Source organism: Coptis chinensis, chromosome 6 (genome assembly GCF_015680905.1).
Source record: "Coptis chinensis isolate HL-2020 chromosome 6, ASM1568090v1, whole genome shotgun sequence".
NCBI lineage: Eukaryota > Viridiplantae > Streptophyta > Magnoliopsida > Ranunculales > Ranunculaceae > Coptis > Coptis chinensis.
Window position 1 is genome coordinate 13,594,953 of NC_141461.1, and position 27,164 is coordinate 13,622,116.

A 27,164-nucleotide genomic window follows, 5' to 3' on the forward strand; every position below is an offset into this window, starting at 1 on the left:
TTGCTGCACCACCTATCTTTCCGAAGTGGTACACTGATTTAAGGATCGCAGCATGACGAGTGAGCACATCCAAGTCCGGAATTGAACCTGCTGATATCGCATCGGCGGAGTGCCCACAGCCGGACGAGAACCAAAACATCCTTTTTCAGAACTATCACTTGCCCGGATTGAGATGATCTTACGAGGCTGCTACATTGGGAGTGGAATCAGCCAGTTGTTTACTAATGCTATTGGTCTAAAGTACTTTTTGTCAATTGTTACACTGAGCGCCGATATGTTATTCACTATTAGGCAGTGCCGGCCCTGAACTTTTAGTGGCCCAAAACATCACAATAGAATGTGACCCTATATGCGAAACAATGAAATGAATAGCGAAACAATGAAATGAATAAGGCAATAGACCAATAGTCCAAAAAAGAGCCGAGTGACTTTGTTCTTTGAAGAGGATTTTTTATTTTTTTAAATGAAAATTTAGGTTTTTCTTTTATTTTTTTTTAAATATAAGAATGAGGTCAAGTAGATTTTCTTTTTGTTTGTCTGTAACTAGTGGGGTAAGGATTGTAAAACGAGTTTGTATGGAGTTGAGTTCTCAGATTAATTGATTAAAAGATGATCGTGTGTGTTTTTCCTGAATTTTGGTTGGCATTTTTGTCTTAATGAAGTGGAAAGTCTATACTGTAAAGGTTTCCTGTTAACAATAATGTGGCCCTATCTTATATATTTAGAGTTGGTGGCCCAAAGCCGGTGGTTTTGCATCAGGGCCGGCACTGCTATTAGGTCTTGGAAAATAAATGATTTTCGTCGTCTTAGAATATGGCTACTTAAACTCTAACACGTAAATTTGCCTTTTTCTTCTTATTTATTGAATTATCAAACTTCCATTGTTTTTTTATTTTTGACTTATCACATTGTTTGCATTCTTAGCTTACTCTGCGAATGAAGTGGATTCAATCACCAAGGATATTTGTAATTCTGTCAAGCAGAAGAAAAACAAATATGCTTCTTCTCTCGAGGTAAGTCTCTTGAGCTGTTTACTTTTCTTTAGGTGTGTGTTTGATTGCTCTTCAAAGTAATCAGATTTAATGGAGAATTTTAGAGAAAAAAAATTGGTGGAAGTTTTATGACGGATTTTCTTCTTTCTTGGGTCAATTTGTAAGATGGGGAGGGGGTTGATCTGGACAGATCTATAGGGAAAGATTCTCCATGATTGGACTCCTCTTCTCCCATCGCCTCTTAGATTAACTCTAAATTTTGTTGTAGTATTCTGTGTATCAAACATACCATTGAATTAGCTAGTTAAATCTTAATAGTATGTGATGGTTTTGAAATTATAGTTGGTTGGGATTGTTTCTGGCATTGTCTACCAAGTATTTTTGTCTAAATGAAAACTTAGATTGGAGGAGTCATTGTCTACCAATGTTTGGTAGAGTCTGTTGGCTTAGTCGAGAAAGGTTGGTGTACTCTTTCATAATTATGAACTTCAGTGGAGTGATTTCCAAATGGTGTTATTGGCATTGCTGAGGTCAAACTTTGGGAGAAATCACATGAATGGAAATATTAGCTTCCTGCTAGGTTAAGTGGCTTCATCTGGGGGGATGATTTAAAGTGATCCTATAATCAATTTTTTAAAGATCGTGAGCATTTGAACAGAAAAAAACAACTTAATTCTATGTTATGTGAAATCAAATTCTATTTCCTTAGTGTAAACTCTTTGGGTATGATTGATCTACGGGACAAGTCATATGGAAGAGGGATAGAAAGAGTTGAAAAAAAAAAAAAAAAAAAAAAATTGGGTTGTGTGTACTTAGAGATTTGTATTATCCCCCTGATTTATATCGTCAAGTCTGATGGAATCATGGAAGAGGGAGGTAGTAAATGTCTAGCAAAAAAGAATTCATCTGGAGAGTAATCATTACTTTGTGTGCGCCTTTTTGAAGAAAGTGTCTACTGTTGAAAGTGTAATTTGTAATGTGAAGGCTTTAGTGTGGACGTGGGTATCTCATGTTAATAGTTTAAGGGGCTTATGTTTTTTACGATCTCATGGTGAGACGGGACAGTATTGTGTTTCTCTTGATTGTGTCTTTGTAATTTGGTCTGGGCATTGTAATGTGACTATATCTCTGTCACTCTACACTTCATTAATGGAAATTTAGTTTTATCAATAATAATAAGAAAAAAGATGAGAATTGAGTGATCTCTTGAAATCAGTAGATGATACCATTTATTTCCTAAAAGGAAAAAGGGAAAAGACCTATTAGGGAAATAAAACAACGAAGATTTTGGTCTAAAAACGTTCGGACTTCAAGAAATCTTTTAAGATAGGTTTTGTAGAGGCTATGCAAAAGCTTCAATAAATTTTTATGGGGAATAATTGTAAGACGTTCAAAAACATATATTGTCGTGGAAGACGTATGGTGGTTTGTGTTTAATGGTGTCAACCATATCACAGTTATGATATGAGGGCCACCATCCCGCCATGTGGATTAGGAATTAATAAGATTATTAATTATGAAATTAAACGAAAAAACCCTTCGTTTCCCCAAACTTCCTTCGCCCTCCCAATTCTCCACTTGACGTCTCCCCCTCTTTTGCAAAAAAAAAAAAACCAACCATCATTCTCTCTCTCTCTCTCTTCAAATTGAGTTCTCTCATTAGAACAAACAAATTCCATCCATTCAATCACGGTCAAAGAAAAATAGAGAAAATGAATTTGTTCAATTTTTTTTATATTATTGGTAGCCTTAATTCGAGTTTTTGTAATGATATATGATAACTGTAATTCTTGATTAATTTTTTTTTTATGATATTTCAATGATTTTCTTTGGTTTGGAGAATTGTTCAAAGTGGGTTTTCTTGGTCTGATTTTCCAGGAAAGTTCAACCTCTTCTTCGTCACCAGGTATTCAAACCTCTCATTGTCCTCTTTTTTACTATTGATCAGTCATCTAATTAATATGTTTTTTTTGGTTTTATGAATTGTTGTGGTAACCTCCCAGAAATTATACGAATAAATTTGATAAATCAGTGGTTAATTCATCTCTCATAACTTCTCTCTTAATGCGCATCATTTATGGCTGCCATTTCCGGTGCACTTTCTCTCCTGCAATCTATCTCCCTCCATCTTCCTCTTTGTCTTAGAGCTCACTTCTTTAAAATAATTTTCAGTTTAACTGTTTGTTCATTTCTACAACCTATAATTCACTTATGAAAGCAAATTTAGTTTGTTACATAGAACCAAAAAATTATAGTTTAGGCCGAATGGCTGTTAATAGTCAAATTTCTGTTTCTGCCAAATTAGTACAATGAATTATAGTTTAGGCCGAATAGATAATATCATTGAGATGCAACAATCCAATTGTTAATAGCACGTTTCTGTTTGTGCTGGTCGTCCTCACTTTAGTACTTCATTTGTCGCCCAGCAGCTACTCCTGCAATGGCAATGCAACCTTACCAAGACCTTGATAAGCTATGCAGAGGCTCCAACAACTAGAAGGCAAGGGGTCCTTTGACAAGGCTGTGGAAATCAAACAATTTGAGAAATTCAAAGCAGCTTCTTGGCGTGGAATTTTTGTTTATGGATTCTAAGGTAACCACTACGACTTTATTGCACGTATTCACATGGTGTTCATACGGATTATGGATTCCAGAAATATAACCAACTACATATTTAATCTAGAAATATGTAGTTAAATGAGACATTCCAGAAATTTGGTGTTCATACACTATACCAGATCACTACCAAAAATAAAACTTTTTGCCGCGGCCGCGGCCAAAAGTACCCAAAACCGCTACCAAATGTTTTTTGCCGCGGCAAAACTTCTTGCCACCCCCGAGGCACTATTTGGTGTCACAAAATATCTTTTGCCACGGCTAAGGTGCACCCGCGGCTAAAAGTAATCTCTTGCCACGGGAGTTACCGCGGCAAAATGTTGTTTGAATTATAAAAAAATAAAAAAGACAAGGAAATCAAAATATATGTTGCCACGGCTTGGCCGCGACAAAAAGTTTGAAAATTTTGAATTTACCGCAACTTTTCAAATATCTTTAGCTGCAGGGGTGGCTGCCACAAAAAGTTTGAACATTTTGAATTTGCCAAAACTTTTCAAATATCTTTAGCTACGGGGGTGGCTGCCACAAAAAGTGGTTTTTTAAGGGCACATATTTTCAATTTTGCACCTATTCAAATCACTTCAATTTGAACCTATATCTCAACAAGCTTTATAAATAAATAATAAGAAACATACTTAATTAACCAAATATTGACCAAAACAAACAAATAACATTCAACGTCAAATTTATTACATCACGTTAAACTTGGTGAATACCATAATCCAAAAACCTTCACAAGTTTCCAATCTACAAAAGAATTTATAACTAGTCCTATATAATGCCTGCTTCCAATCCACAAAAACAAAAAACTTTAACATTGCACCAATGATGCATATCCAACCAAATTCAAGTATGCAAAAAATGCGGGTCGTCAAGTCCAATACTAGTATTCATCTTATTCATCTCTACAAAAAAGAAAAAAAGAATGTTAAACCCTAAAAATGGAGTTTATATAAAAGCAGCCATGTGAATGTGGACAACACCAAAAGTAGATGAAAATCTAAAGGAATGTAAATAAAGTGCATATATATGTAGCCTGCATACAAGGCCACAAGGCCAGTCACACATTGTCAAAACTGTAGTATGAACTTAATTGACATATAACATATGGACTGATAACTGCAAATAGCAAAAAATTACAAGGCAAAATTAAGTAGTTTTATTATATTGTCAACAACGAACGGAACTTTCCAACATCAGTTCTACTGGTGTTTCAAATCCTAGGCATTAACACACAATTACTTCCATATCCCAATGAAGAAATTGAAGATCAAAGAGTCTGGATGGCAGCAACATTAACATGGCTTGTCTCTATCTGTTGAATTAGGAACAAAATCGTATATGACAGAAGTCAAGCTAACTTTTGGTACTATTGTATCCAAGTCAAAAGAATAATTTGCAGGGCACGCAGACTATCTAAAGGCCACATTGAGAATTCAGTGCATGAGTTATCTATATTACATGGGCTAAGACTGCACAAGGGAAGCACATAAGATCTCCAAAAATACTAGAGTGTTGCTCCCCCTAGTATAATTATAGTTTCTACTAATGGATCTTCGTGAGGGAACCCAGGGCCAATTGGTTAGGGCTGTGACTCCCCAAATCTCATGCAATAACATACCTAAGATACATGACTTTTATAGTAAAAATTTCGACAGAGTCTCCTCTGTATTATCGATATTTCATAAATATAAAACCTGTCATAACTTGAAAATTTAATAAAAATACATCCAAACCAAATATAAAACATCATACATCAGTCGTAAATTCAACTACTAAAAGATATACTGATTCGTAGAACCAGCTGCTTAACCATCTCGACCAATGCCAGTTAAGTCAAGTAACCAATCCTCGAATAAAAAGAAAACTATAAATATACAAACACTATTCCAGAAACTCTAATACACAACTTATACAATGCAACTAACATACATCTCCACGTTACCAGAACAATCTCAACAAAACCATCAACCCTGATGTGTCGGTTTTATCATCTAGTGAGGTTGTTTTGGTAATCCAAATCCGATACAACAAAGTCACTTGATGTGTCTGTTTTTGTTAAACTTGTTGTGTCAGCGGTACTTGTGTCGGTTTCAAATTCATTCCAAAACTGACACAATTGACTTGTGTCACTTCTAAAATGACACAACAAGCCTTTTTTTTTTAGTAGTGGACACAAATAATTAGAGGTAGCAAGACATAAGAAGTTTAACTTATAACATTCTAGAGAGGGAAGTTCTCTGCATTAGTGTTTCCATAAATCGAGCTTCTATCGCTTCATATCGTGCATTGAACCCTCTCTTTATCTCATCAAGCTCACGTTGCCTTTCCTCCTCTTTTTCTTGTGCTACCCTTCATATTTCAGCCATCTCATTTTCCAATTTAGCAACACGATCATAAGTTGTACTATGGGATGATGCTTGAGAGCCAAAATAACTAGTCGATTGTCACACCGACCCATCACCCTCCTGCGCCCATGTCGCTCACGTGGCATAACTTGCCTGTAGATTTCATCGGAAAGGGGTTGTTGATTTCCATTTTCATCTCTTCCAGCTAACTCTTTCATTTTTTTCCTATATTGCAAACCGAATTAATATATATAAGAAGAAAACCATTTATTATATTCACTTAACATCATTATTAGATTTGAATTTTCACTTATTATATACTCTCTTGATTGTCCATCAAGCGCATCATTTGTCTTCCGACTTGTATGGGATAGCACAAAGAAGTCTCCTTGAGATGGGGGTGCACCTTCCTCCCGAATCTGTCCAGACACAAACAAATTGTTATTTGACTTATTTCTTATAAGCCAATCTTAAAATGTAAGTTCACAACAAAGACAACAATAAATATCATACAATTTGTGCTCTCATTTCTGGAAAACCTTTCCGACCACTAGTATGCTTTGCTATTTGCCTAGAACGATTACGCTTGTTCCTCTCAGAAATTACCTAGATACACAGAAAACAAAAATAATATATAAGTTGTGAAAACTATTTCAAATGGAACACTAAAGTTCTTCATACTTGATGCTCGGGACTATCCCAAAATTGCACAAGATTAACCCATTCTTGTTGTGATAGCTGCTTTGGTTTGTGCGCTATATGCTCCTCATATGTCGTGTAGCGTGAATAGAAATTCTTTTTCCATTTAGTCTTCTTATTCCTGAATTCATCTGAAGCAATTCAACCCAAAGTAGTTTCTTTCTTGCTCTCATCAAGCTCCCATGAATCCTAAAACACGATGCAAATATGTACAATATATTATGGTGTATATAAACAACCAAACCTAGAACCTTGATACCCTATAACAAAATCACAATGGTGGCATACATGGATACTGACTACAAGTTGCAATCAAACTTTAAATAAAACCAAGTCAGGTGGTGGCACTTTAGTCTCAGGTAAATTCAGGGTCATTACATTTACCTTAAGCGTGTTCCATAGCCATAATTTATCATCTCCACCTTGCTGCTCCCAATATTTAGTCCAATCAAATCGATGCGATGATGTCATCAATACTCCCATAGATTCTACAAACAAGCTTGGATGTGTATCTGGTCCATCAGGTTGATTATTGCCATTCCAAGTCGGTTTCAACCGAACTAGATGGGTTATTAAAACCTTAGGAAGGGTAGAAGTGCCTCTAACCCATTTCCCACCTATTTAGAATGTTATATATAGATATCGGCCACAACAAATAATATGAGTTAGATATTATTCAATAGTTAAAACCTAAGAATTCAAAAATGGGTTGCAAATCTTACCATTCTCATCGCCATTTGGATTCTCTCGTCGTCTTTTACCATTCGTGCACTTATCTATGTTATACAAGAAAATTAAAGGAATGCCCAACATGACTAATAAAGCACTCATAAGAAAAGAAACATCAATCAAATTAATAAACTATCAAGAGAGAGAATTCATAACAAATTGAATACGCCGGTCTTAATAAAGATGCATACACCCAATGTCATACTTAGCAACACTAAAACTAAATTAAACCACACTCCACACATCAATAATCTGGATCACTATCATTAATGAAGTCCTCATCACAGTCACTATCCTCACTTAAGTCTTCGTCACATTCATTATCATTAATGAAGTCTTGCTCTCTTTTAACAGTATTGGCAACAACTTCAATTCCTTCAACCTCATTCCTAGCTAGTCCAGCTTTCAATGGTATCTGTGTTCTCAACTGGATTACTTGCATCTTGGTGTGTGCACGATGAGTTATCTTGGATTGGCTCAACCTCTGACCCCATATCATATAAGTCCCTTGGTTGTGTCTTCAACACAACTCGCCAATTTTCATCCAAATTATCTCTAAGATAAAAAACTTGTTGTGCTTGCGATGCAAGAATAAAAGGTTCATTGGTAGCTAAGGTTAGGTGTGAAATTCCGCGATTGGTGAAACCATATTCATCTTGTTTCACTCGGCCGCGGCTCAAGCCATCAAACCAATCACATTTAAACATAAACACTTTCGATTCCCACTGCCATAACGAAGCTCCACTATATCATTTAGGATACCATAATAACCGACACTCCCTATAACAGGATTCATATCTCTAGCACTTGCAAAGCTTGAGGTTTCTGCAGATACAAAAACTCCATGATTTTGCGTTTTTCTTCGCATCTCGAGATCTTTTGTGTGAAACCTATATCCATTTGCAATGCACCCTCTAAAATAGGTGGCAAATCGGGTAGGACCAAAGGATAACATATCGAGTTGCTCACTGACCAACTCACCATCTCTTTTCATTTGTTGAACCTATTTAGAAAAGAAGAACAAATTAACACGTCTAAATGAAACCAATAAATATGATTATACTTAATAAAACATACTACGACTAGTCGACTACCACACACATGGTTTTCAAACCAGCTACCAAATCTCTCATTATGAATACGGTCCAAGTTCCTAGCACTTATCACGGCCCATGGTCATCCTTAATCATTTTGTTTGTGTTTCTGTCAATAGACCATTTTTATTATAATGAACATATATGTGATTCAAACATAGAAAATTTCTTTTAAATAGAAAAGAGAAGTTTGTCGTACTCAACAAACGGCCTCACTTCTTCGCAGTTCATTAGCACATACAAACAAGCTTGTTCCCACTCTTCGTTAGTTAGATTCCTCAAGGTTCCTTTCCCTAAAGGATGAGTGCTTCCAGCAAATATTGAAAACTTTCCATCTGATTCTACATCTTCACAATCATCATTTCTCCGTTGTCGATTAAACCTTGTCTCTACCCCACCATCTAAGTACATCGAGCAAAATGTCAAACACTCATCAGCAAGATACCCTTCCGCAATTGAACCCTCGAGGCGACTTTTTTGTTGCACATACTTTTAAGCTTATACAAATACCTATATATATATACATATAAAAAGAAACATAAATATAAGTATATATGTTACCTAGGAAGAAAACAAATTGATCTTGCATATTGTCTTCACTTACCTTTCAATTGCATACATCCATCGATAAAACACTGGTCCAACAAGCTTGGCTTCACCAGCTAAATGCATTGGTAGGTGAACCATAACATCAAAAAATGCTGGAGGAAAAATCATTTCCATTTTGCAAAGAGTCACATCAATACTATACTCTAGACGCTCCAACTCTTCAACCCATAACACTTTAGAACACAATTGCTTGTAGAACTTGGACAACTCAACCAAAACCATTGTTAGTTCCTTGGGTAGAATTCCACGTGCTGCAACTGGAAGTAGTTGTTGTATTAGAACATGCCAATCATGACTTTTCAGGCCATGTATCTTGGCTTCTTTAACCTGAACGGGCGTGAAATATTGGATGAATAATTATCGGGGAACCTTTACATCTTTCAAAATTGACAAAGCTTCCTCTTCTCTTGCAAAGACAAATGTAATCTTTGGGGGGGGTAGGTAGTATTTGTTGCCAGCTCTTGGTATAGGGTGAAGTGATTTTCGTATTCCCATCAACACCAAATCTTGTCGGGCCTTCAAGTTGTCCTTTGTTTTCTTCTCTGAATTTAACAATGTCCCAAGCCAACTCTCGCTATTGTTCTTTTCAATGTGCATAACATCAAGATTGTGGGGCAAAGCGAAGGTCTTTCCAATAAGGGAGTTCAAAAATATCGCGATTTTCTTCGGTTATGCGGCAAATTATCTTCTCATTTTCTCTTTTGACCGGACTTATCGAGCACTGGCTTGCCGAATGTGACTTGCTCATACCCACTGAATTGCTCAAGAACCTCAGTTCCACTTAGTGGTTTTGGGGCAATCCTCAGTTCAATAGTGTTATCAAAGGAACTTTTGTTCCTTCGATATGGATGATTAAGTGGTAGGAACTGGCGACTTCCCATATAACAAAACTTCATACCGTCTTTGCAATCTTTTTGAACAAGTCTTCTTGTGGCAAGAAGGACACACAAGTTGGCCTTTGGTGCTCCATCGACAAGTTGGCAAAAAATTTTGGAAAGTCATTAATTGTCCATAAAACGGTGCATGCATCTGAAAATTCTGCTTGGAATATGCATCATATGTCTCGACTCCTTTCGTCCACAACTCTTTCAACTCATCGACCAAAGGTCGCAAGTACACATCAATGTTATTCCCAGGACTGCTAGGGCCAGGAATAAGCAGTGACAAGCTAAAATAAGGCTGCTTCATGCACATCCATGGTGGCAGATTATATGGAACAAGAACCACAGGCCATGTGCTATGCATAGTGCTAAGATTACCAAAGGGACTAAAACCATCACTAGCCAAACCAAGCCTGACATTGCGAGGTTCCAAACTGAAAGAAGGATATCTTTCGTCCAAGTGCTTCCATGCCTCAGAATCAGCTGGATGCCTTAATGCTCTATCCTTGCTACGACAATCTACATGCCACCTCATGTCCTTTGATGTTTTTGAGCACATAAATAATCTCTGAAGCCTCGGCTTTAATGGAAAATATCTCAAGACTTTTGCAGCTTTTTTCTTATGTTTCACAGTAGAATTACTTCCTTCCTCATCAGTCAAAGATGGAGTAAGTTCCCACCTTGACTGACCACATATATCGCATTCATCCTTGTCCTCGATTGGCTTATTATCCTTCCAATATAGCATACAATCATTTGGACAAGCGTCTATCTTAATGCACTCCAAACCAAGGTCCCGAAGTTGCTTTTTTGATTCATAATGATTCTTTGGCATATTGATTTCATCAGGAAGTGACTCGTTTAACACTTGAAGTAACATGTCAAATGAATGGTTACTCCAACCATTTAGACACTTTACATGAAGCAAGCGAACAAGGAAAGACAATTTTGAAGCTTTAGTAGAACCAGGATATAGTGGTGTCTCAGCCTCCTTCAATAATTTATAAAACTTTTGTGCCTCCTCATTTGGCTCATCCATACAAGGCTCACTCGAACTAGCCTCATTAGAAACAGGAATAGTTGGTGTGTCACTACCTGTTCCAACTAGGTCTGGAAACCCTAATGCATCTTGCAACATTTGGTGCATATCATCACCATCATTGGAGTCATGGCGAGCATCCACTTCATCTCCTTCCCCGTGTTTGGTCCAACGGATATATGACCGTACTATACCCTTATTTAATATGTGATCCCGAACTACATCTTTGGGCCTCAACACTTTATTAATGCATCGAACACATGGACAATAAATCTCATCACCAAACTCTTCATGTCGATTATCCCATGCCCAGTTCACAAACTCCTCACAACCTAGAATATACTTGCGATTGGACCTTCCAACAGTCGGGTGCATCCAACTTTTATCCATCAAGTGCTAACTAATACACAACAAATACATAACCAAACATATAAGAGAATCTTCCTTAATACATAAGAAGCCTAATTAACATTGAAATCTATCAAGGTTGAAAAGTCACTAAAATAAAATAAAATAGGAAAAAGGCATCCGTTCCTGGAAGACCTACCTATGCTATGCTAATCATTTAGCGGGAGTATGCTTACAACAACGAGAACACAAGTATTTAATATATTTTACTATCTCTGCCCAAGCATGTTAAACTTAATAACAAGTAAAAAGAATGAGGAAATACAACATGATATGGAAACAAATTAAATATTAAGAGTTCAAACCAAGTACATACAAATCTAGCATTGCAACTTCTTAGTAAATATAAGGAACTAATCACCCTAAAATGGTTTAGTAGTAGTTAGCAAATAAAATGAGATGACACATATGTTGAATATCACATTAGAGCAAGCTAGACATCCCTACCAAAGGAAGCAAGCATGCTGATATCTAGTTTAGAAAATGACATGTTGAGTTTTAATACAGTACATGTCCACGCATTATACAACTAGTCAAATGAAACAAGCAATATAATAAAATAAAAAAATAAGGCCAAAAAGATATTGAAAAACTGAAAGTGCGGTTCAAAAAATTGATAGCGCGGTTTTAGAAATTTCAAAGCGCGGATTTTAGGAGCTTTTGGTCGAAATTCGCCAAACCGTGGTTTTAGATCGGGAGTGATATACCTTGTACATGGTTTGTGTGACTAAGGTTACATACCCTCACTGAGAAACTTTTCTCAAGGCAACTATGTTTGCACCTTTGCAACGAAAGGACTTGAGAAATTAGCAAAACGGGGAATTTTACCCGAGAACTAAATGGGAATTTTTCTTTATCGTTATCCGTGCTTTCTAGCCGACATGCGACACGGACACAACATGACACAGATACGCAGACACGACATTTTTCAAAAATATAGGATACGAATACGTCATGGACACGTTTGAATAATATATATATTTCGCCATCATAGAAGGGGCACGGACTATTTTGTAAACCGACTATTTTCCTATATAAGAAAAGTGTGAGGAGGGGTTGAAACTTAACTAAGTCGTTATGTTTTCTCTCTAAAAAATCGGATACTCCGAATCGCGTATCCGACACGTATCGGGGCGTATCCGTGTTGGACACGTATCGGACACCAATACTTCACCCTTAGAGACGTATCAATGCTTCATAGTGTGTCGGTATCCGTGCTTCCTAGGATAACATACATGACCGAGTACTATTTCTTGGTCATAGTTCTTCTCTGTCTCTATCAACTTCAGACTTTCCCGAATGCAAGCAAAATTCTATATATTTTACTGATGACCACTATGAAGGATACTTTGGGCAAGAAGAGTATGGAATTAGACCTCATGATATGGGAATTTTCAACCTTAAAGATTGTACGGTTGAGCCACATTACCGAACTGGCGAACTGACTCCAAAAATATCAACCCGGCATCTGGGTGGAACCTATGCTGTAGCAGTGCTCTGCATAGGGTTCTGCTTTGTTTCAGAGTACAATATACTTCATTGGAGTTTAACTTATTTGTTATCTGAGTATGTTTTGCTCTTTTCATTTTGGGTTGGTAAGTTGCTCTCGTATTTTGTCAAAACTTTCATGTAACCATAATTATTAATCTTATGTTTACACTTTACACTATTGAGTTTGGAGTAAATTAATTCTTTAGTTTTTATTTTCTGAATAAGTTATGCATTAAGGCAGACCCCTATCAAGTACTATTAAAATCAAGCATGAAGCTTAACTAAGGTTGTCACAGCCATACCTACTGATCCGCAGTCCACAAACCCTAAACAAATGATATAAGCTACTAGGAAGTTTCTAGAACCGAGTAACCGACACCAACTGGTATGGCATAGAAAATCCGCCAGCAAACCCAGTTCTGACAACAACATTTCAAGGTCGGTTCTTTTCCGAGGCATTATATTGCAAGGATTATATTTCGCTTTCATATCCACTACATGAAAACTACATCTCCATCTAGCAAATTCATGAGAAACTTCCTTTTTCCTATCTAGTATCCACTACATAAAAAACTATATCTCCGTCCAGCAAATTCATGACAAGCTACCACCTGATGCTTTGTCATTAGTACTTTACAACATTGAGCGCAGATGCATTTGATAGGGTTAAAAGGGTCTGTGTCTACATCACCACATGCTGAAGCATATGATTGAACATTCAAGGAACTTAATGGCTCTATATCCCAACCTTTAGTGTTCTTTGGAAGACAAAACATTAAAAGAGAATTTGAACTGTCGTACCATGAACTTGACAAAATCAACACAATGAATAAATCCAATTACCTTCTCTATTTCTTCCTAGTCCTTTCTGGTAAATCCAAGCTCCTTGTCTAAGAAACTCAATTACGATTTTTCTACTGAACACACAAAGAAACAAAAATAATTTAGTAAGGCTTACCTGAAATTAAATGAATTTGGTGAAGGGAAAAGAATTGAACTAAAGCTTACCTGGTTCACTTTCGATAAAAACGGATGAATGGGAGAAGATATGAAAACGAGTTTTGTATCTAATGGAAATTTCAGTAATAGATTAGCTGCCCATGGTTTAGTATATTTGGGAGAGATATAAAACCCTAAACATGCTCTTTCTTAATTGTTTTCCTTTTTTTCGATTTTTAGGCGCGAGATAATGAAAACATGGGCGGGATAGATGGAAATAAAAAGCTGGGCGAATTTTTCAGTTCTTTCTATATTAAAATTTATGAGTTTAATTGTTTAACCAATTTAAAAGACCATTTGGCAACGGCCAACCACACCACGCCACAAAATGTGCAACCTTTAGCTACGGCCTAACTCCATCCGAGGCTAGAAGTATCCTTTAGCTGCGAGATGTCTACAGTTGTGGCGAGAACATATGATATAGCCGCGGGATGGTGACAAGCCAAGGCTAAAAACTATGTGTTGCCTCAAGTAAAGATGACCGCTGCAAAAGGGGGCTTTTAGCCTCGAAATCAATGGCCGTGAGAAAAACCTTGCTGCAAAAAGCCCTTTTTTTGGTAGTGGATATAAAACCTCCACAATTAATTCATATGTAAAAGAAGGTGTTGTGGTATAATGATCTCTAGGATATGTATAATTTTATATCACACTGATTTCATGGCATCATATGTTTCTTTCATACCAACAATTTCCTGACTCGCGGTTGGGATTCAATTTCAGGGGGTATAAATCGAGGGTCAAGACTCAAGGCATGTGTGGGAAAGAAAAAAAATACTTAATGACATAATTAAGCAATTAATTCGGTTCCAATAACCTTTCTCTTTTCCAATAAACCTTTCGGATAAATCAAAGGTCTAGCCATTTCCTCGCCACTGAGAGAAAATAGTCATTAATTGAGAGAATTATGAAAGAAATGCCTTCGTTCCCTATCCCCATTCCCCACACCCCCGAGAGCTTCCTCTCCCATAAAATTTTCTTTTCTCACTCTCTTTATTCCTGACTATATTGGGTTTGGCTCTCTATTCCCAACCCCTGAAATCATACTCTTCTCAAGTGAATCATAGATGTATTGGATTCATGGCCATTTCTGATTGATTGTTTTTTAATTCATTCATGTTATTATCCATTTTGGAGTGAAAGCTTTGCATAACAGGGGGTATGTATTTCCATTATTTGTTCTTTCCAAATTGTTTATTATATTTCTTGATACTTATGTTAGAAATTAGATTTTCTTTTGTGTTTTTTTGTGTTTGACTTTCCCTTATTTCATTTATTTTTTTATGTTAGCTTAGCATTGCCTGCTCAAATCATCTCTCGGGGATGTTTATTCAGAAAATACGCCCAGTACTTGGTATGCATGTTTCTATCTCTTGCACCACCTGTGATCAACAAATCTCATGTAAGTTATGTTATATTTGTTTTTTTCCTATTTTTTTTTCTCTTTATTTAGTTTCCAAACATGAGAATGCAGTTCCATTTTTGTTGATTGCGCAGCCTTGAACTTTTTCATGGTATAGTCAATTCTAGAGAAAGACTTTTTTCACCCTCTGTGTTTTCTTATAAGTTTCTCCCCGGTACGACTCTTCAATTCCTACCTATTTTCCCATCCTTAACACTTTCTTTTCCGCACATTACGGTATTTTTTTTTTTTTTTTTTTGTTAATTTTCAAGGCGTATCTTTGTATCTGCATTACACTATGTTCTATTATTATTCCGGTAGCTTGAATCCTTGCACTGTCAAAATACTAAGCCCCTCCATTCAAAAACATGTGTTGAATTAGTGTAGAAAGTCGGGTGGAAAGGGAGAGGACCAAGCTCCAAAAGTTTGTGATTCCGTCTTTGTGGTGGATTTTTGGGGTTGAGGAAACCTTCCTCACGAGGAGTTGCCTTTTTTTTGCTCAATAATTTATGAGACCTTTGGTCCCCTTTTTTTTTTTCTATTGGTTGAGACCAGGTACAATGAGGATCAGAACCGAGAAACCCCCTTTGGTCAAGACCAGTCAAAATGCAGTATGTGCTAAATAGTCACTTTTTTATATTATTATTAGGTTGCTATGCATCTGCTCTTACTTTGTCTTTCATGTTCTTTTCACTCTGAGATTGTTCATCTCATTTTTTTTTATGCACACAAACCCTACACATTTTTCTGCGTGCATGAACGCCTGATAACCTACATCTTCATTACTAACGCTCTTTGCATCATACTACTTAACATGATGCTTTCTTCCTCTTTGTTTACATACATATATATGGCTTTTGTTGAGGCATCTGTTTTTGTTCATGCTCTTTTACTCTCTACTATAATTGTGCTGAACGAAATAGAAGAATGTTTATGTTCTGTTGTTGCAGAATCATGGCCTCCACTTATATGGTTTATTACACCCAATTTATAGGTTAATGTTACTTTTCTATACCAGATGTAGCTTTATTTCTTTTGGTTTTGTATCCGTTTATGATTTAAAATAGAAATAGGTGTGTTTTTAAATTTGTGCTGAGGTTGTTGTAATTGGTAATTTGTTTACTTTCCTAGGGGATTCTGATTTTTCTATGCTCTTTTTAAAATTTGGCAAAAGAAGTTACTTAAAGTATTTCCTTTTTTCCAAATGCCACGATGACAACCGTGAGTTGGATTAGAAATTAATTAGATTATTAATTTTGCAAAAAACCCTTTAACTTACATAACCCCTTCGCTCCGTCCGCTCAAGTTCTCAATTAAATAATTAAATAAGCATGATTAATTAGCCATTAAATAAGCATAGTTTAATAGTTTTCCTAATTTACACTACCGGTTGATATCAAGGGTGGATTGGGAGGTGATTTGATTATCCAATCTTTTTGGTTCTTTCTTGGGTCTCTTAATATAGATCAACTTCTATGGTTCTATCCCCTGACAATGTCTTCAGTCTTCCGAACTAAAATTTATCCTTAGCAAAATTGATTTGACTTACATCAAGCGACTAAATATATACACCATGTTATTTACTTTGTAAGGAACGTTCAAAGTCCTTTTTGTGAGTTGACGTGACTTTTTGTTTGATGGGAATAACACTTGAAATAGAACTATACAACTACTAATTATAAATCAAAATGTCCCCATGAGTTTTGGATACAACTTTGTGTGGATTGATCAACTAAACTAACCAAACCTTTGCATAAAGTAGCATTGAATTGCTATTGATTGAGATGTAGTTAAGTTTTGCCAAAGGTGTAAGATGCTCCATACAGTGAACCAAAAAGGTATAATAGAACATGCCTAAATTACTTGAAAAAAATAGATACACATGTTTCTTTAATTGCAACTCTTCATTTGTTAGTTGGGTATTGGGACCTCTACTCTTTATGCAGTGGAAGGAGTAAGTTAGGGTTTGTGAGTGGTGATATTTAAGTTGTTAATCATCTGTACATATCCTCATATAAGCCCAAATCCATTTAAATTATGTTTCTTTTTATGTATATATGGATGTTGTGACATGAGAAAAAAAAGATGCGAGAATAAAGAATAGGGTCAGGTCAACAAATCATCTTCTAGCATGTGTAGTACCTTATATTCTAAACTACAATCCAAAGTAAATCATACTGAGATAACAAACTTGACTTATATAGAGAATTAGCTAGAGTACGTTGTAAATGACGGATCGTGTGCTGATATGATCATTCATTGATACATGGTATCCATACATTTCGTTATTTCTTTTGTTATTTATTCCACCTTTACATTCAAATGCTACTGTGGAACTACCAAATTGGTTCGTCTTGGACATGGGTCTAAGCATCAGGATTAGTATAAATATGCATGTTCATATAGCTTTGTAGACTTTGGCACATATTCATTTCTTTACAAGCTATAATCTACTATGCATGTTTGTTGTCTATTGTGACGAGCAAGAAGTAATGAAAACCACAAGCATAGTCTATCGTGCATGTTTGCATTGCTTTATAAACTTTGGCTGCCGTCTCTCATGGATGAGCTTTTGTAGGCTGCGGGCCTTAGTCGTTTCTAAGTTTATATGTGTACCATGTTTTGAAAGTAAATTCTGCATATCTTCTCAATCAGACCATTAGCATAGTTGACGTGGTTTTTTGTTCCCTGTTTGAATTTAATTGTTACGTAGTAGATACAGTCATATTTTAGATGTTCCTAATCTTATTAACAAGTCTATCAGTCTATGTCATCTTTTTTACTTACACTGCACTTCACTTCTCTTAAATATTTTCATTTGGTTTGATGGATATTAGATTCACTATCTGATGATGCTGAATGGATGAATGTTTTTTGCACCTTGCTATAAATGTACATGTGCCATAGTTTATTTGATTCAATCCAGACCCTTGGTATTAAATCTTGATTACCGTTACTTTCTTTGACTCTACGGGATCGTGATTTTTGTAATAGAGGAATGGTTTCTTCTCCTTTTCCATCCATTGGTCTGCGTCTTCTTTTATTCTATTTCTTTGTTTAACTCTTTGCTGATTTTTTGAAGAGGAGTGGGTAATTAGTGATTTTGTATAGCTGGTTGTTTGACTCTTTGTTTATCTAACACAATTCAACTTTTCCTAGCTTGGCTTTTCAATTAAAAAGCTATGATAGCCATCATGGAACAACAAACGGATGTAGAAAATGATCGCGCTAAAGTACGAAACAAGTTGGAACTCAAATTGTGATTGAAGCCTCAGGTATGCAAAGTTGGTTTTCTTTTGTTCCCTGAAGTTTGGTAATCATATGCAGATTTCTTGCTACATTTTCAATCTCTGATTTCCATGATATGCATCCTAGAGTGTCACAGGTTGATATGCAGATACCCTTTGTAGTTTTAAACTTTGTGCATGATAAACCACCATATCCATGATCTTTTTATGTTTAGCTATCTAGGAGTATTTACTAACCTTTAGCTTTTTACATATTGCGACCAAGCTTAAATGTAGTCAAAACATACTAGGTACCAAAATTTTCAGTTAATTTTCCGTCAATACACCCTAGAACCCAAATCTTGCGCAATTGGTTAATAGTCATGTCATGGATGGTCTTCATATGCAGATTAACAACTCGGTTTCAGTCAAATGAGTTCTTGCATTGGCTAATACTTCGGTGTCATCGCTCAAACACTAGACGTCACGAATTGAACCTCCCTACTCATCTATCTCTTGCTCTCATCTAACGGTTTATTACTAATAGAATATGTTGTAATGGGATTCCATTGTATTCGCGTACTTTGAGTTTTCCTTTTCAAGGGTTCTCGGATCCTTAGACTTGGTATATTACCCTAAAAGTTATAATCACCAATTTGTGAGTTTGTGTAATACGGTAAAGGGATCCGTATGGCCGATTTCTGAGTCTTGCAATTGCAATTGTTTCAAGTATTTGAGGGTATATAGGAACTGCCTCCGTGAGCCTTGGCAGCTGATAGTCCCCACATAGTACTGAATCCAAATCCATCACCATTCAGCTTCAGAGGGGTACAGGTCAAAGTTCCTACTGAAGCAATAGTTGATACAACATTGGATGACCCTTTTGTCAAGGACATTGTCCCTAAGACATGGGCGGTTTCGGGGTTTGTCCCGAGGGTTGTACCTTTACTTGTTTCAAGTCCTACTGAATTGCCAAAGGCTGAGAGATTCAGGCTTGCATTTGTAGAGAGAGATGAGAGGTTGGCGCCAAAAAGAGCAAAAAATGTGAGGCAACATCATCGTCGAGCGGATAGAGAATTGGTGATGAGCAGTATTGAAGCAAAGGCAGTCGCTCTTGCCTCAAGACAAGGCAAGCTTCTACAAGGTCGGACCTGGTCATGGGGTTTGTCTGTACATTAATCATTCAATAATTACTTCATGTGTTGTATTATAAACTTTAAGCCACGATCTATCTCTCTTTTTGTCTCATATTTTAAGTAGTGTTGTATTATAAACCTTAAGCCAATTTGGTGTGTAATGAAGAGAAGAAACTGCAGTTCTTTAGACTGAGATTTTACGTTAAGTAGTTGAATTTTTTTTACTGTCATTCTCATCATTAATCGACCAGAAATGGCCAAAAACGACAGTTAAATCCATCATAAATCGAGATTTACGACGGGAAATGGTGTCCCAGACTCCGTCGTGAATAGCACTGTCATTAATATTAACGACGGGAATGAGTGTGGTAAGCTGAATTAGAATTGCGACGGGCTTGAGACGGTTTTTGCCATCGTTAAATATAAGACACTCAAAATTGTCGTATATTTGCTTTGCAATAGAACTTCGGAACTCAACCGGCATCGTAAATTTGCGTCCTAAGTTTAGGACATGCATTTCCGTCGCATTTGGTTTTAGGAAGTCAATTTACCCGTTGTACTAGTTTAAAGTAATTTTTTTTTGTAGAATCTATTTTTCCAGACACCTTGCTACCTGATTTAAGGTTTCTCAAATTATAAAATCAATTAGTCAAGCAACATACTTAAACAACACATTTCAAAAATTAATATATACATTGATAATTGTCAATTTACAATGTTTTCAAGCTTATAATTGCCAACAACTAGGCTTTCAAAGTATACAAGGAAGAATAGGAACATAATGAAAAAACAATTTGAAATTTGAAATTCCTATCTTCATCACCTTTGCGCATTTTGTTCTTTCGTATGAATCACATAGCATTTCATGACAGTAAACAACCTTGAGAGTTTTCTAAGAGCTAGCCTACGTCAAGGCAAACAACACAATAGGAGCATTATCAATCTGACGCCACTCCACACAGAGAAGTGAGTTCACAGGAGTTGATTTCATTCAATTCGGTTCATCCGAATGAAACTGGAAGTTATTGTACAAGACTACTTATGGCCAGATCAATAAATAATATAATACTCGTGCACATAAGGAGTACGTAAATAAAGTAGTCAAGTTATAGTAGATAACCTTGCCTTCGGTCTGCTAAGATCCAACTCCTAGTAAAGCTAGCCCAACATGAGCGGAACCTGCAGGTATATCTTAATTCTTAATGTACTTTTACATAAGATAACCATACTCTTATAGGTGTCTTTTCTAAGTCAAGTACCACATGCAACAACTATGAAGTTTGTACCCAAATTCTCATATCACAATCACGTGCAAAACTTCTTAATAGATATATGCATAGTCTAAACTCATGTCTACTTAGCAACCAGGTCACCACAAAAATAAAAGGTCTAACCGAAACAATTAATTACTAAACACAAACAATTGGTCACCACATAAATAAAAAGTCTAAACAAAACAATTAATTATTAAAAACAAACATAATTGCCAACAAACAAGTAGAGACATGCTACGAGATCCTTAGCCCGAATAAACATCAGCAACATGTAAAGATTGTTTACTATTTTTTTTTTCCACCATCAAATAGCTAAAACTAACTAGTGATTTTATTTCTAACTGAAGCTAGAAACCTAAAATTCCACAAGGCAAAAAATAATTCTTTTTTCTACATTTTTCAGTATACAAGGGAGAAAATTAAAGGAATGCACTGAATAGCATTTGGAATTGTTGCAAAAGACACATCTCCTATTAATATAAACAAGCACCATTCTTCATAAAACAAATGAATTAGCTTGGTAATATATAACAGCCACATATATCTTAATCAAGCCACACTTCGGTTTATATATCTAGACTTGACATTTCAGTATCATATCCAAAACCTAAGCACGGTTTAATTTGTACATCCAACCACTCCTATCTCTCAAACTGACAATTAGATAGTCCTACCAAGTGCATGAAACTATATTATACATAACAACAATGATAATTTCATCAAACCAATCCTATATACATGTATCGGCAATAAATTAAGGTATTTTTGTTATTGACAGACCCCATATTGTGTTTGGGAGACTCCAAAAAAAAAACAATTATTACAAGTGTGTCATTGGTCCCAAAAAGTCCCAAAAAAAAAAACAATTATTATAAGTGTGACATTGGTCCCAAAAAGTTGAATTCGAAAACCCAAGCTTAAACGACCCGGCTAGGTCGTTCATTGTGCAAACCCAACGATATAGCCACACCGTTTGGACTAAGTCCCAAACAACTTGGCCACATCGTTTGGGACTTAGTCCAAATGATGTGCCCACACCGGTCAAGTGGCCAAAAAACAGAATTTTATATTTTTTCAAAGTTCAAATCCTAAACGGTGTGGCCATATCGTTGGAGATTTAGTCCAAACGGTGTGGTCATATCGTTGGAGACTTAGTCCAAACGGTGTGGCCACACCGTTTGCGATTTGAACTTTGGAAAAATATAAAGTTCTGTTTCTTGGCCTCTTGACCGGTGTGGGCACATCGTTTGGACTAAGTCCAAATGGTGTGGCCACATCGTTGGGGACTTAGTCCAAACGGTGTGGCCATATCGTTGGGTTTGCACAATGAACGACCTAGCCGGGTTGTTTAAGGTTGGGGTTTTCGAATTCAATTTTTTAGGACTAATGACACACTTGTAATAATTGTTTTTTTTGGACTTTTTGGGACCAATGACACACTTGTAATAATAGTTTTTTTTTTTGGGTCTGCCCAACACAATATGTTGTTTGTCAGTAATAGGACTCGAGAAATTAATAAGGAGACGTGAGCGGGTTTGACTCACACAAGTCCAAACTAGAACTAAAATATAAAACAACCACTGAACATCACATTCTAAAAACAATTCGGTAGAGTTTCATTTATATTTTCAACATTTCATAAATATAAAACATGTCATAACCTGAAAATTTAATAAGAATTCGTCCAAACCAAATATAAAACCTCATACCTCAGTTGTAAACCCAGCTATTAAAAATATACTGATTCGTAGAACCGGCTACTTGGCCATCTCGACAAATGTCAGTTAATTCAAGTAACCAATCCTCGAATCAAAAGAAAACGACAAATGTACAAACAATATCCCAGAAACCCTAATACATGTCTTATACTATACAAACTAACATACATACATCTCCACTTTACCAAGACAACACTTCCTCCACGCTTCCATTGCACTCTCCATCTACGTTCCGTGCACCGCCATGCAAAAAACATATTACAGGGGTTAGCCTAAAGCTGATGTGAGTGATTCAGGGATAAGGTAGGTAATTCCTCACTCAGAGGCATTTTAGTTCCTTATTTTCTTAACAAAAAATCTAAAGTAACATATACGCGATTATACAAAATAACTACATTTATCTTTACTTTTACTTTTACCTGAGTTAGTATCATAGGATAGACACGCGCCCTGCACAAAGAGTTAGTAGGGTCTACCCTCCTGCAAATCACAGTTCAATCAAGCGAAAATAACTAACACTTATGACATTTATAACTTAACTATATCATCATATTCCAATAAAAAAAACTAAATCATCATATTTTATTCATAACATAACAAACAAATATCCCTAGCCACGACCACGATAGTCACTTCAATATCATCACTTGAACCTTCGGACCTCAAATATAAATATACTTCACTAATAACACACATCAAAGTTCACATCTCTTTATGAAATTACACTTACGAACTCCAATAGTTCATCATTTCAATTATATATGCAAGTCGAAATCTAAAACATCAAACTCTAAAACACTATCAACATCAAATTAGTTGAATTCAAGTCGAATTCTAAAACCCCAAATTTCTAGGGCTTAAACAAAAATCAAACCATATAAATTTTAGCATAGAAAAATATGAATCCACTCACTTAATTATTGAAAACAACTCCTCAAAGAAATTCCCGAGCCACCGCTGCCGTTTGGACGTCGTCACACTATCCACACGTACCACTTAATCCCAGTAGCTTATATATAAAAAGGATGTTGAATTAAAAGGTGAACTACGGAAGAAATAAATAAATTTGAGTACTTACACTAGCTAATACTAGTGCTTTTGACGGAAGAAGATAAAGATGGTTCATATCTTGTCTTTTAGTCTTTGCTTCTTGATAAGTACGAGGTAAACAAAAGAAATATGTAAGGCTTGACAACAGCCAAGGCCCAAGCTTACCAACTTACTAAATAGGCTTCAACAAAGATTCAAACTTATACTTATCAACAGAGAAAAACTATCAACTCACAAGGTTGTATTATCGGTTTCGATATCTAAGGAAAAAAGAGATTTTTAACATTCAATTATTATTCTTACAAAACCCATGACGATTTAATTAGGTCCAATAAAATTAGCATGTGAACAATCACATCAAAATACTACAACAAAGACACAAGTTGTATACAAATTGTTTTAAAATTCTCAAACAAAAAAACACACAAAGAGTAGAACATACCAATTTAATTGACACCTCCTCTCCACTTTGTATGTTTACAATAATGCACAACCCTAAAAATTGGGGTTCATAAATGATTATCGAAAAAAAAAATGGGGTTTAGAAATTGAGGTACTGAACAAAAACGAAAATTGATGAAAGAGAGAGAGGGATACAAAAAGTTGAGATAGAGATGAGGGGGTTACCAAACTTGAGAGAGAGAGATGCAACTCTTGCCGATTTTGCTCTAACTTACAAATCATTCCCACCAAAGCCAAAGAAAGACAACTTAAGACAGCATGTGAGCAATACCTTCTCTCTACAAAATAATCTACGACGGTCACCAAAACTAGGAAAGACAACTTGTCTCGTCTCGTATTTGGGACGAAAACTAATGTCTTAGAGTCAACCTTAGTCAACCTAAAGAACAACTACGACGGGGTTAAGACAATTTAAGGCGACAATTATCGTTCTTAATTTAAGACAGGGTATATAGTCCTAAGAGTGTCCTATTTCTTGAATTATGGTGTAGTCAATCAATACAAAAATAATAAAACTAATAACCATAGACAAGAAAAATCACATAAACACTTACCAACCTGGAGCCCAATAGCCTTATTATGTTGCGTCATCTCATCTCATATCATTCTGTCATACAATATTGTTTTGAGTTGCATATAAAGGTAATCAACATAATCGACGTGAATAGAAGATAATCACTAGACTGTCACAACAACTTTGATACTTGCTTCAAACAAAGCAAACCAAACTTAAGAATGTTGTGAATTGACTTCTCGATCCATATACCTAACCATAACACTCGGAATTCCAACCATGCATGCTAATATTCAAAACTTACCAAGACTTGCTAGCATTCCAATAAGTTTTTGCAACTCTAGAAAATATTCCATTATACAACACTATATGTATATTTTTGAATAACATATGAGAAGGTATGTAGAGACAGCGTGTGACCTGTTTCCATTCTCTTTATATTAACCATCAAATTATTAATTAACAAAAATATATTACTATTTGACTACTTACTTAATTGTCAACATGCCTATCACCAACAATGCAGAAATTATGCCTGGATGAATCTTTCGAGGTTTGGATTATAAGAAATTAAGAGGATGATGAGTGATTGCTTTAAGGATCTAAAAATCTTAGCCAGTAGGCATATTTATGTCAAAACCCGTTATGTATACTTAACCAGTTTACTGCAAAACAGCCTAAAAGAGTATACTTTACTTTCTATACCTGAACAACTTTCTTTTCTCCATATAAACTAAACCTAAGAGCCAATTTCTTAGTAACTAGTATATTCCCTTCGAACCCCAAAACCACTAGTTTTCTTAACATTTCTATCTAAAATTTAGAAATAACTAATCAAAACAGAAAGATAGTAATGACTCAATACCGTCTACCTGAAAAAGGGATTTTGAGCCAAGTTGGTGGAGCTCTCTTGTATGGCAAAGCCGAAGAAGAATTACCCTACTGTAAACACAAAAACAAAATAACAAATAAATGAAGAAATAAGCAAGATTGAAAAAAGAGATTAAAGTTACCTTTGAGAGTGCATTCATAGCACCATATCTCCTTCGCATCTAATTGCACCAACACCAAACAAAAAAGAAACGATCTTTTGAGAATTTTGATAAGAGGATTTGGTGAGAAGAAGATGGGATGAGTTAGGGTTTAGGTTTTGAGTTAAGTGTTTGGTGAGAAAAATTTAGGGGTTTTGAAATGGTTCTTCTTCCATTCGGAATCGATCCCCATGACTAAAGATACTTCTTCACAAAATCAAGTGATTACTGCTCTGCTTCAGCAGAAAGGAAAGAGAGTCGGTTGAAGTGAAGTAAAAAAACACAGTTGCAAAGAAAAGGACATTTTGGATGGCGACGAGAAATTCTTATGTTTACGACGATGGGTTTCATGTTTTTTACGAAGACATGTGTTCCCGTAGCAAATCTTTTAGAGAGACAATGATTTTGTATCTACGACGGGGGTTTGAGAAAGTGCGACGGGTATACGAGTAGTTAGTTAAGGACGGTTAAACCAATCTTAATGGTTCGTCCTTTATCTTTGTTCCGATCATAGTACAAAATATCAGGATATGGGTATTTATCATTATTCAATTTCAGGATATGTATTGTGGATATATCCCTCTCTTTAGGGATATTTGACATTGTTTCACATGCAAATATCGTGGATATATCTAAAATATCGACAAATATCATAGATATCATGGATATTTCTTGATATATCATGATATATTATTTATATTTGTTTGAAATATAATAGTAAATATTAAATAAAATTGTTATATACAAAAAATATCGTCAAATATCTTCAAATATCGCAAAATATCACAAATATTGCAATATCGTCGAAATATCACCGATATTTACAGTCGTATATATCTCTGAACATATCGTGATATTTATATATTTTTCTCTGAAATCTGGATAGATATCCCCAAATATCGCGATATATCGGGATATTTTGTACTAGGGTTCCGATTATGGTTTTAGCTCTTTAGGACTGTCGATTTCTTTCCCAATATGCATCCTCCAAAGAGAGGATTTTTTTGGTAGTATCCTTAAATTTATTAGACTGTCTTTTACCAAAAACAAAGCAAATAGTCACGGCTACCAAATTGACTCATAAAGTTAAATACATGGGTGTTTTTACATTTCCAAGTTTATTGGCGTACATGCAACAAACAATACTCCACCTTCCAAAACCAACACTTAAAGTTGTTATTATTCTTCAGTATAATGAAACTCATTTGTATTGATGGTAATAGTAACTCATTTGACATGGGGTTACACTTTTAATTATAACGTTACGCTTTGTCCACCTCTATAAATTGCATGGTCCACAAAAATCAAGTGAATTGGCATGAAAGGTATGGTTCTCTATTATTATTATTTTCTACTACTGTAAAGCATCTTCCCTTCAATCTAACTTTTATTTATGTACTGTTGTGCAGAATTTAGATGCATTTCATCACAATTCCAACATAATCAAT

General features: G+C 35.6%; 1 protein-coding gene and 2 long non-coding RNA genes across 3 annotated transcripts; 2 read left to right on the forward strand and 1 right to left on the reverse strand.

Annotated features, from left to right (window-relative positions):
• Positions 1-922: 922 nt before the first annotated feature.
• LOC147491575 (uncharacterized) lies at positions 923-3,640 on the forward strand. The gene is made up of 3 exons (XR_015197349.1): positions 923-1,013; positions 2,871-2,898; positions 3,422-3,640. It is a non-coding gene; the product is annotated as an uncharacterized LOC147491575 (long non-coding RNA).
• Positions 3,641-9,939: 6,299 nt separating this feature from the next.
• Positions 9,940-11,397, reverse strand: LOC147491576 (uncharacterized). Its single transcript, XM_086567277.1, has one exon. The coding sequence runs from the start codon at positions 11,395-11,397 to the stop codon at positions 9,940-9,942; it is 1,458 nt and encodes a 485-aa protein (XP_086423403.1).
• Positions 11,398-15,196: 3,799 nt separating this feature from the next.
• On the forward strand, positions 15,197-19,390 carry LOC147491577 (uncharacterized). Its single transcript, XR_015198879.1, has 3 exons — positions 15,197-15,479; positions 16,255-16,298; positions 18,464-19,390. It is a non-coding gene; the product is annotated as an uncharacterized LOC147491577 (long non-coding RNA).
• The last annotated feature ends 7,774 nt before the right edge of the window (positions 19,391-27,164 follow it).

Excerpts from the sequence above, each read along its gene's own strand:
- LOC147491576 (XM_086567277.1), bottom strand. The coding sequence starts at position 11,397 with ATGGATAAAAGTTGGATGCACCCGACTGTTGGAAGGTCCAATCGCAAG.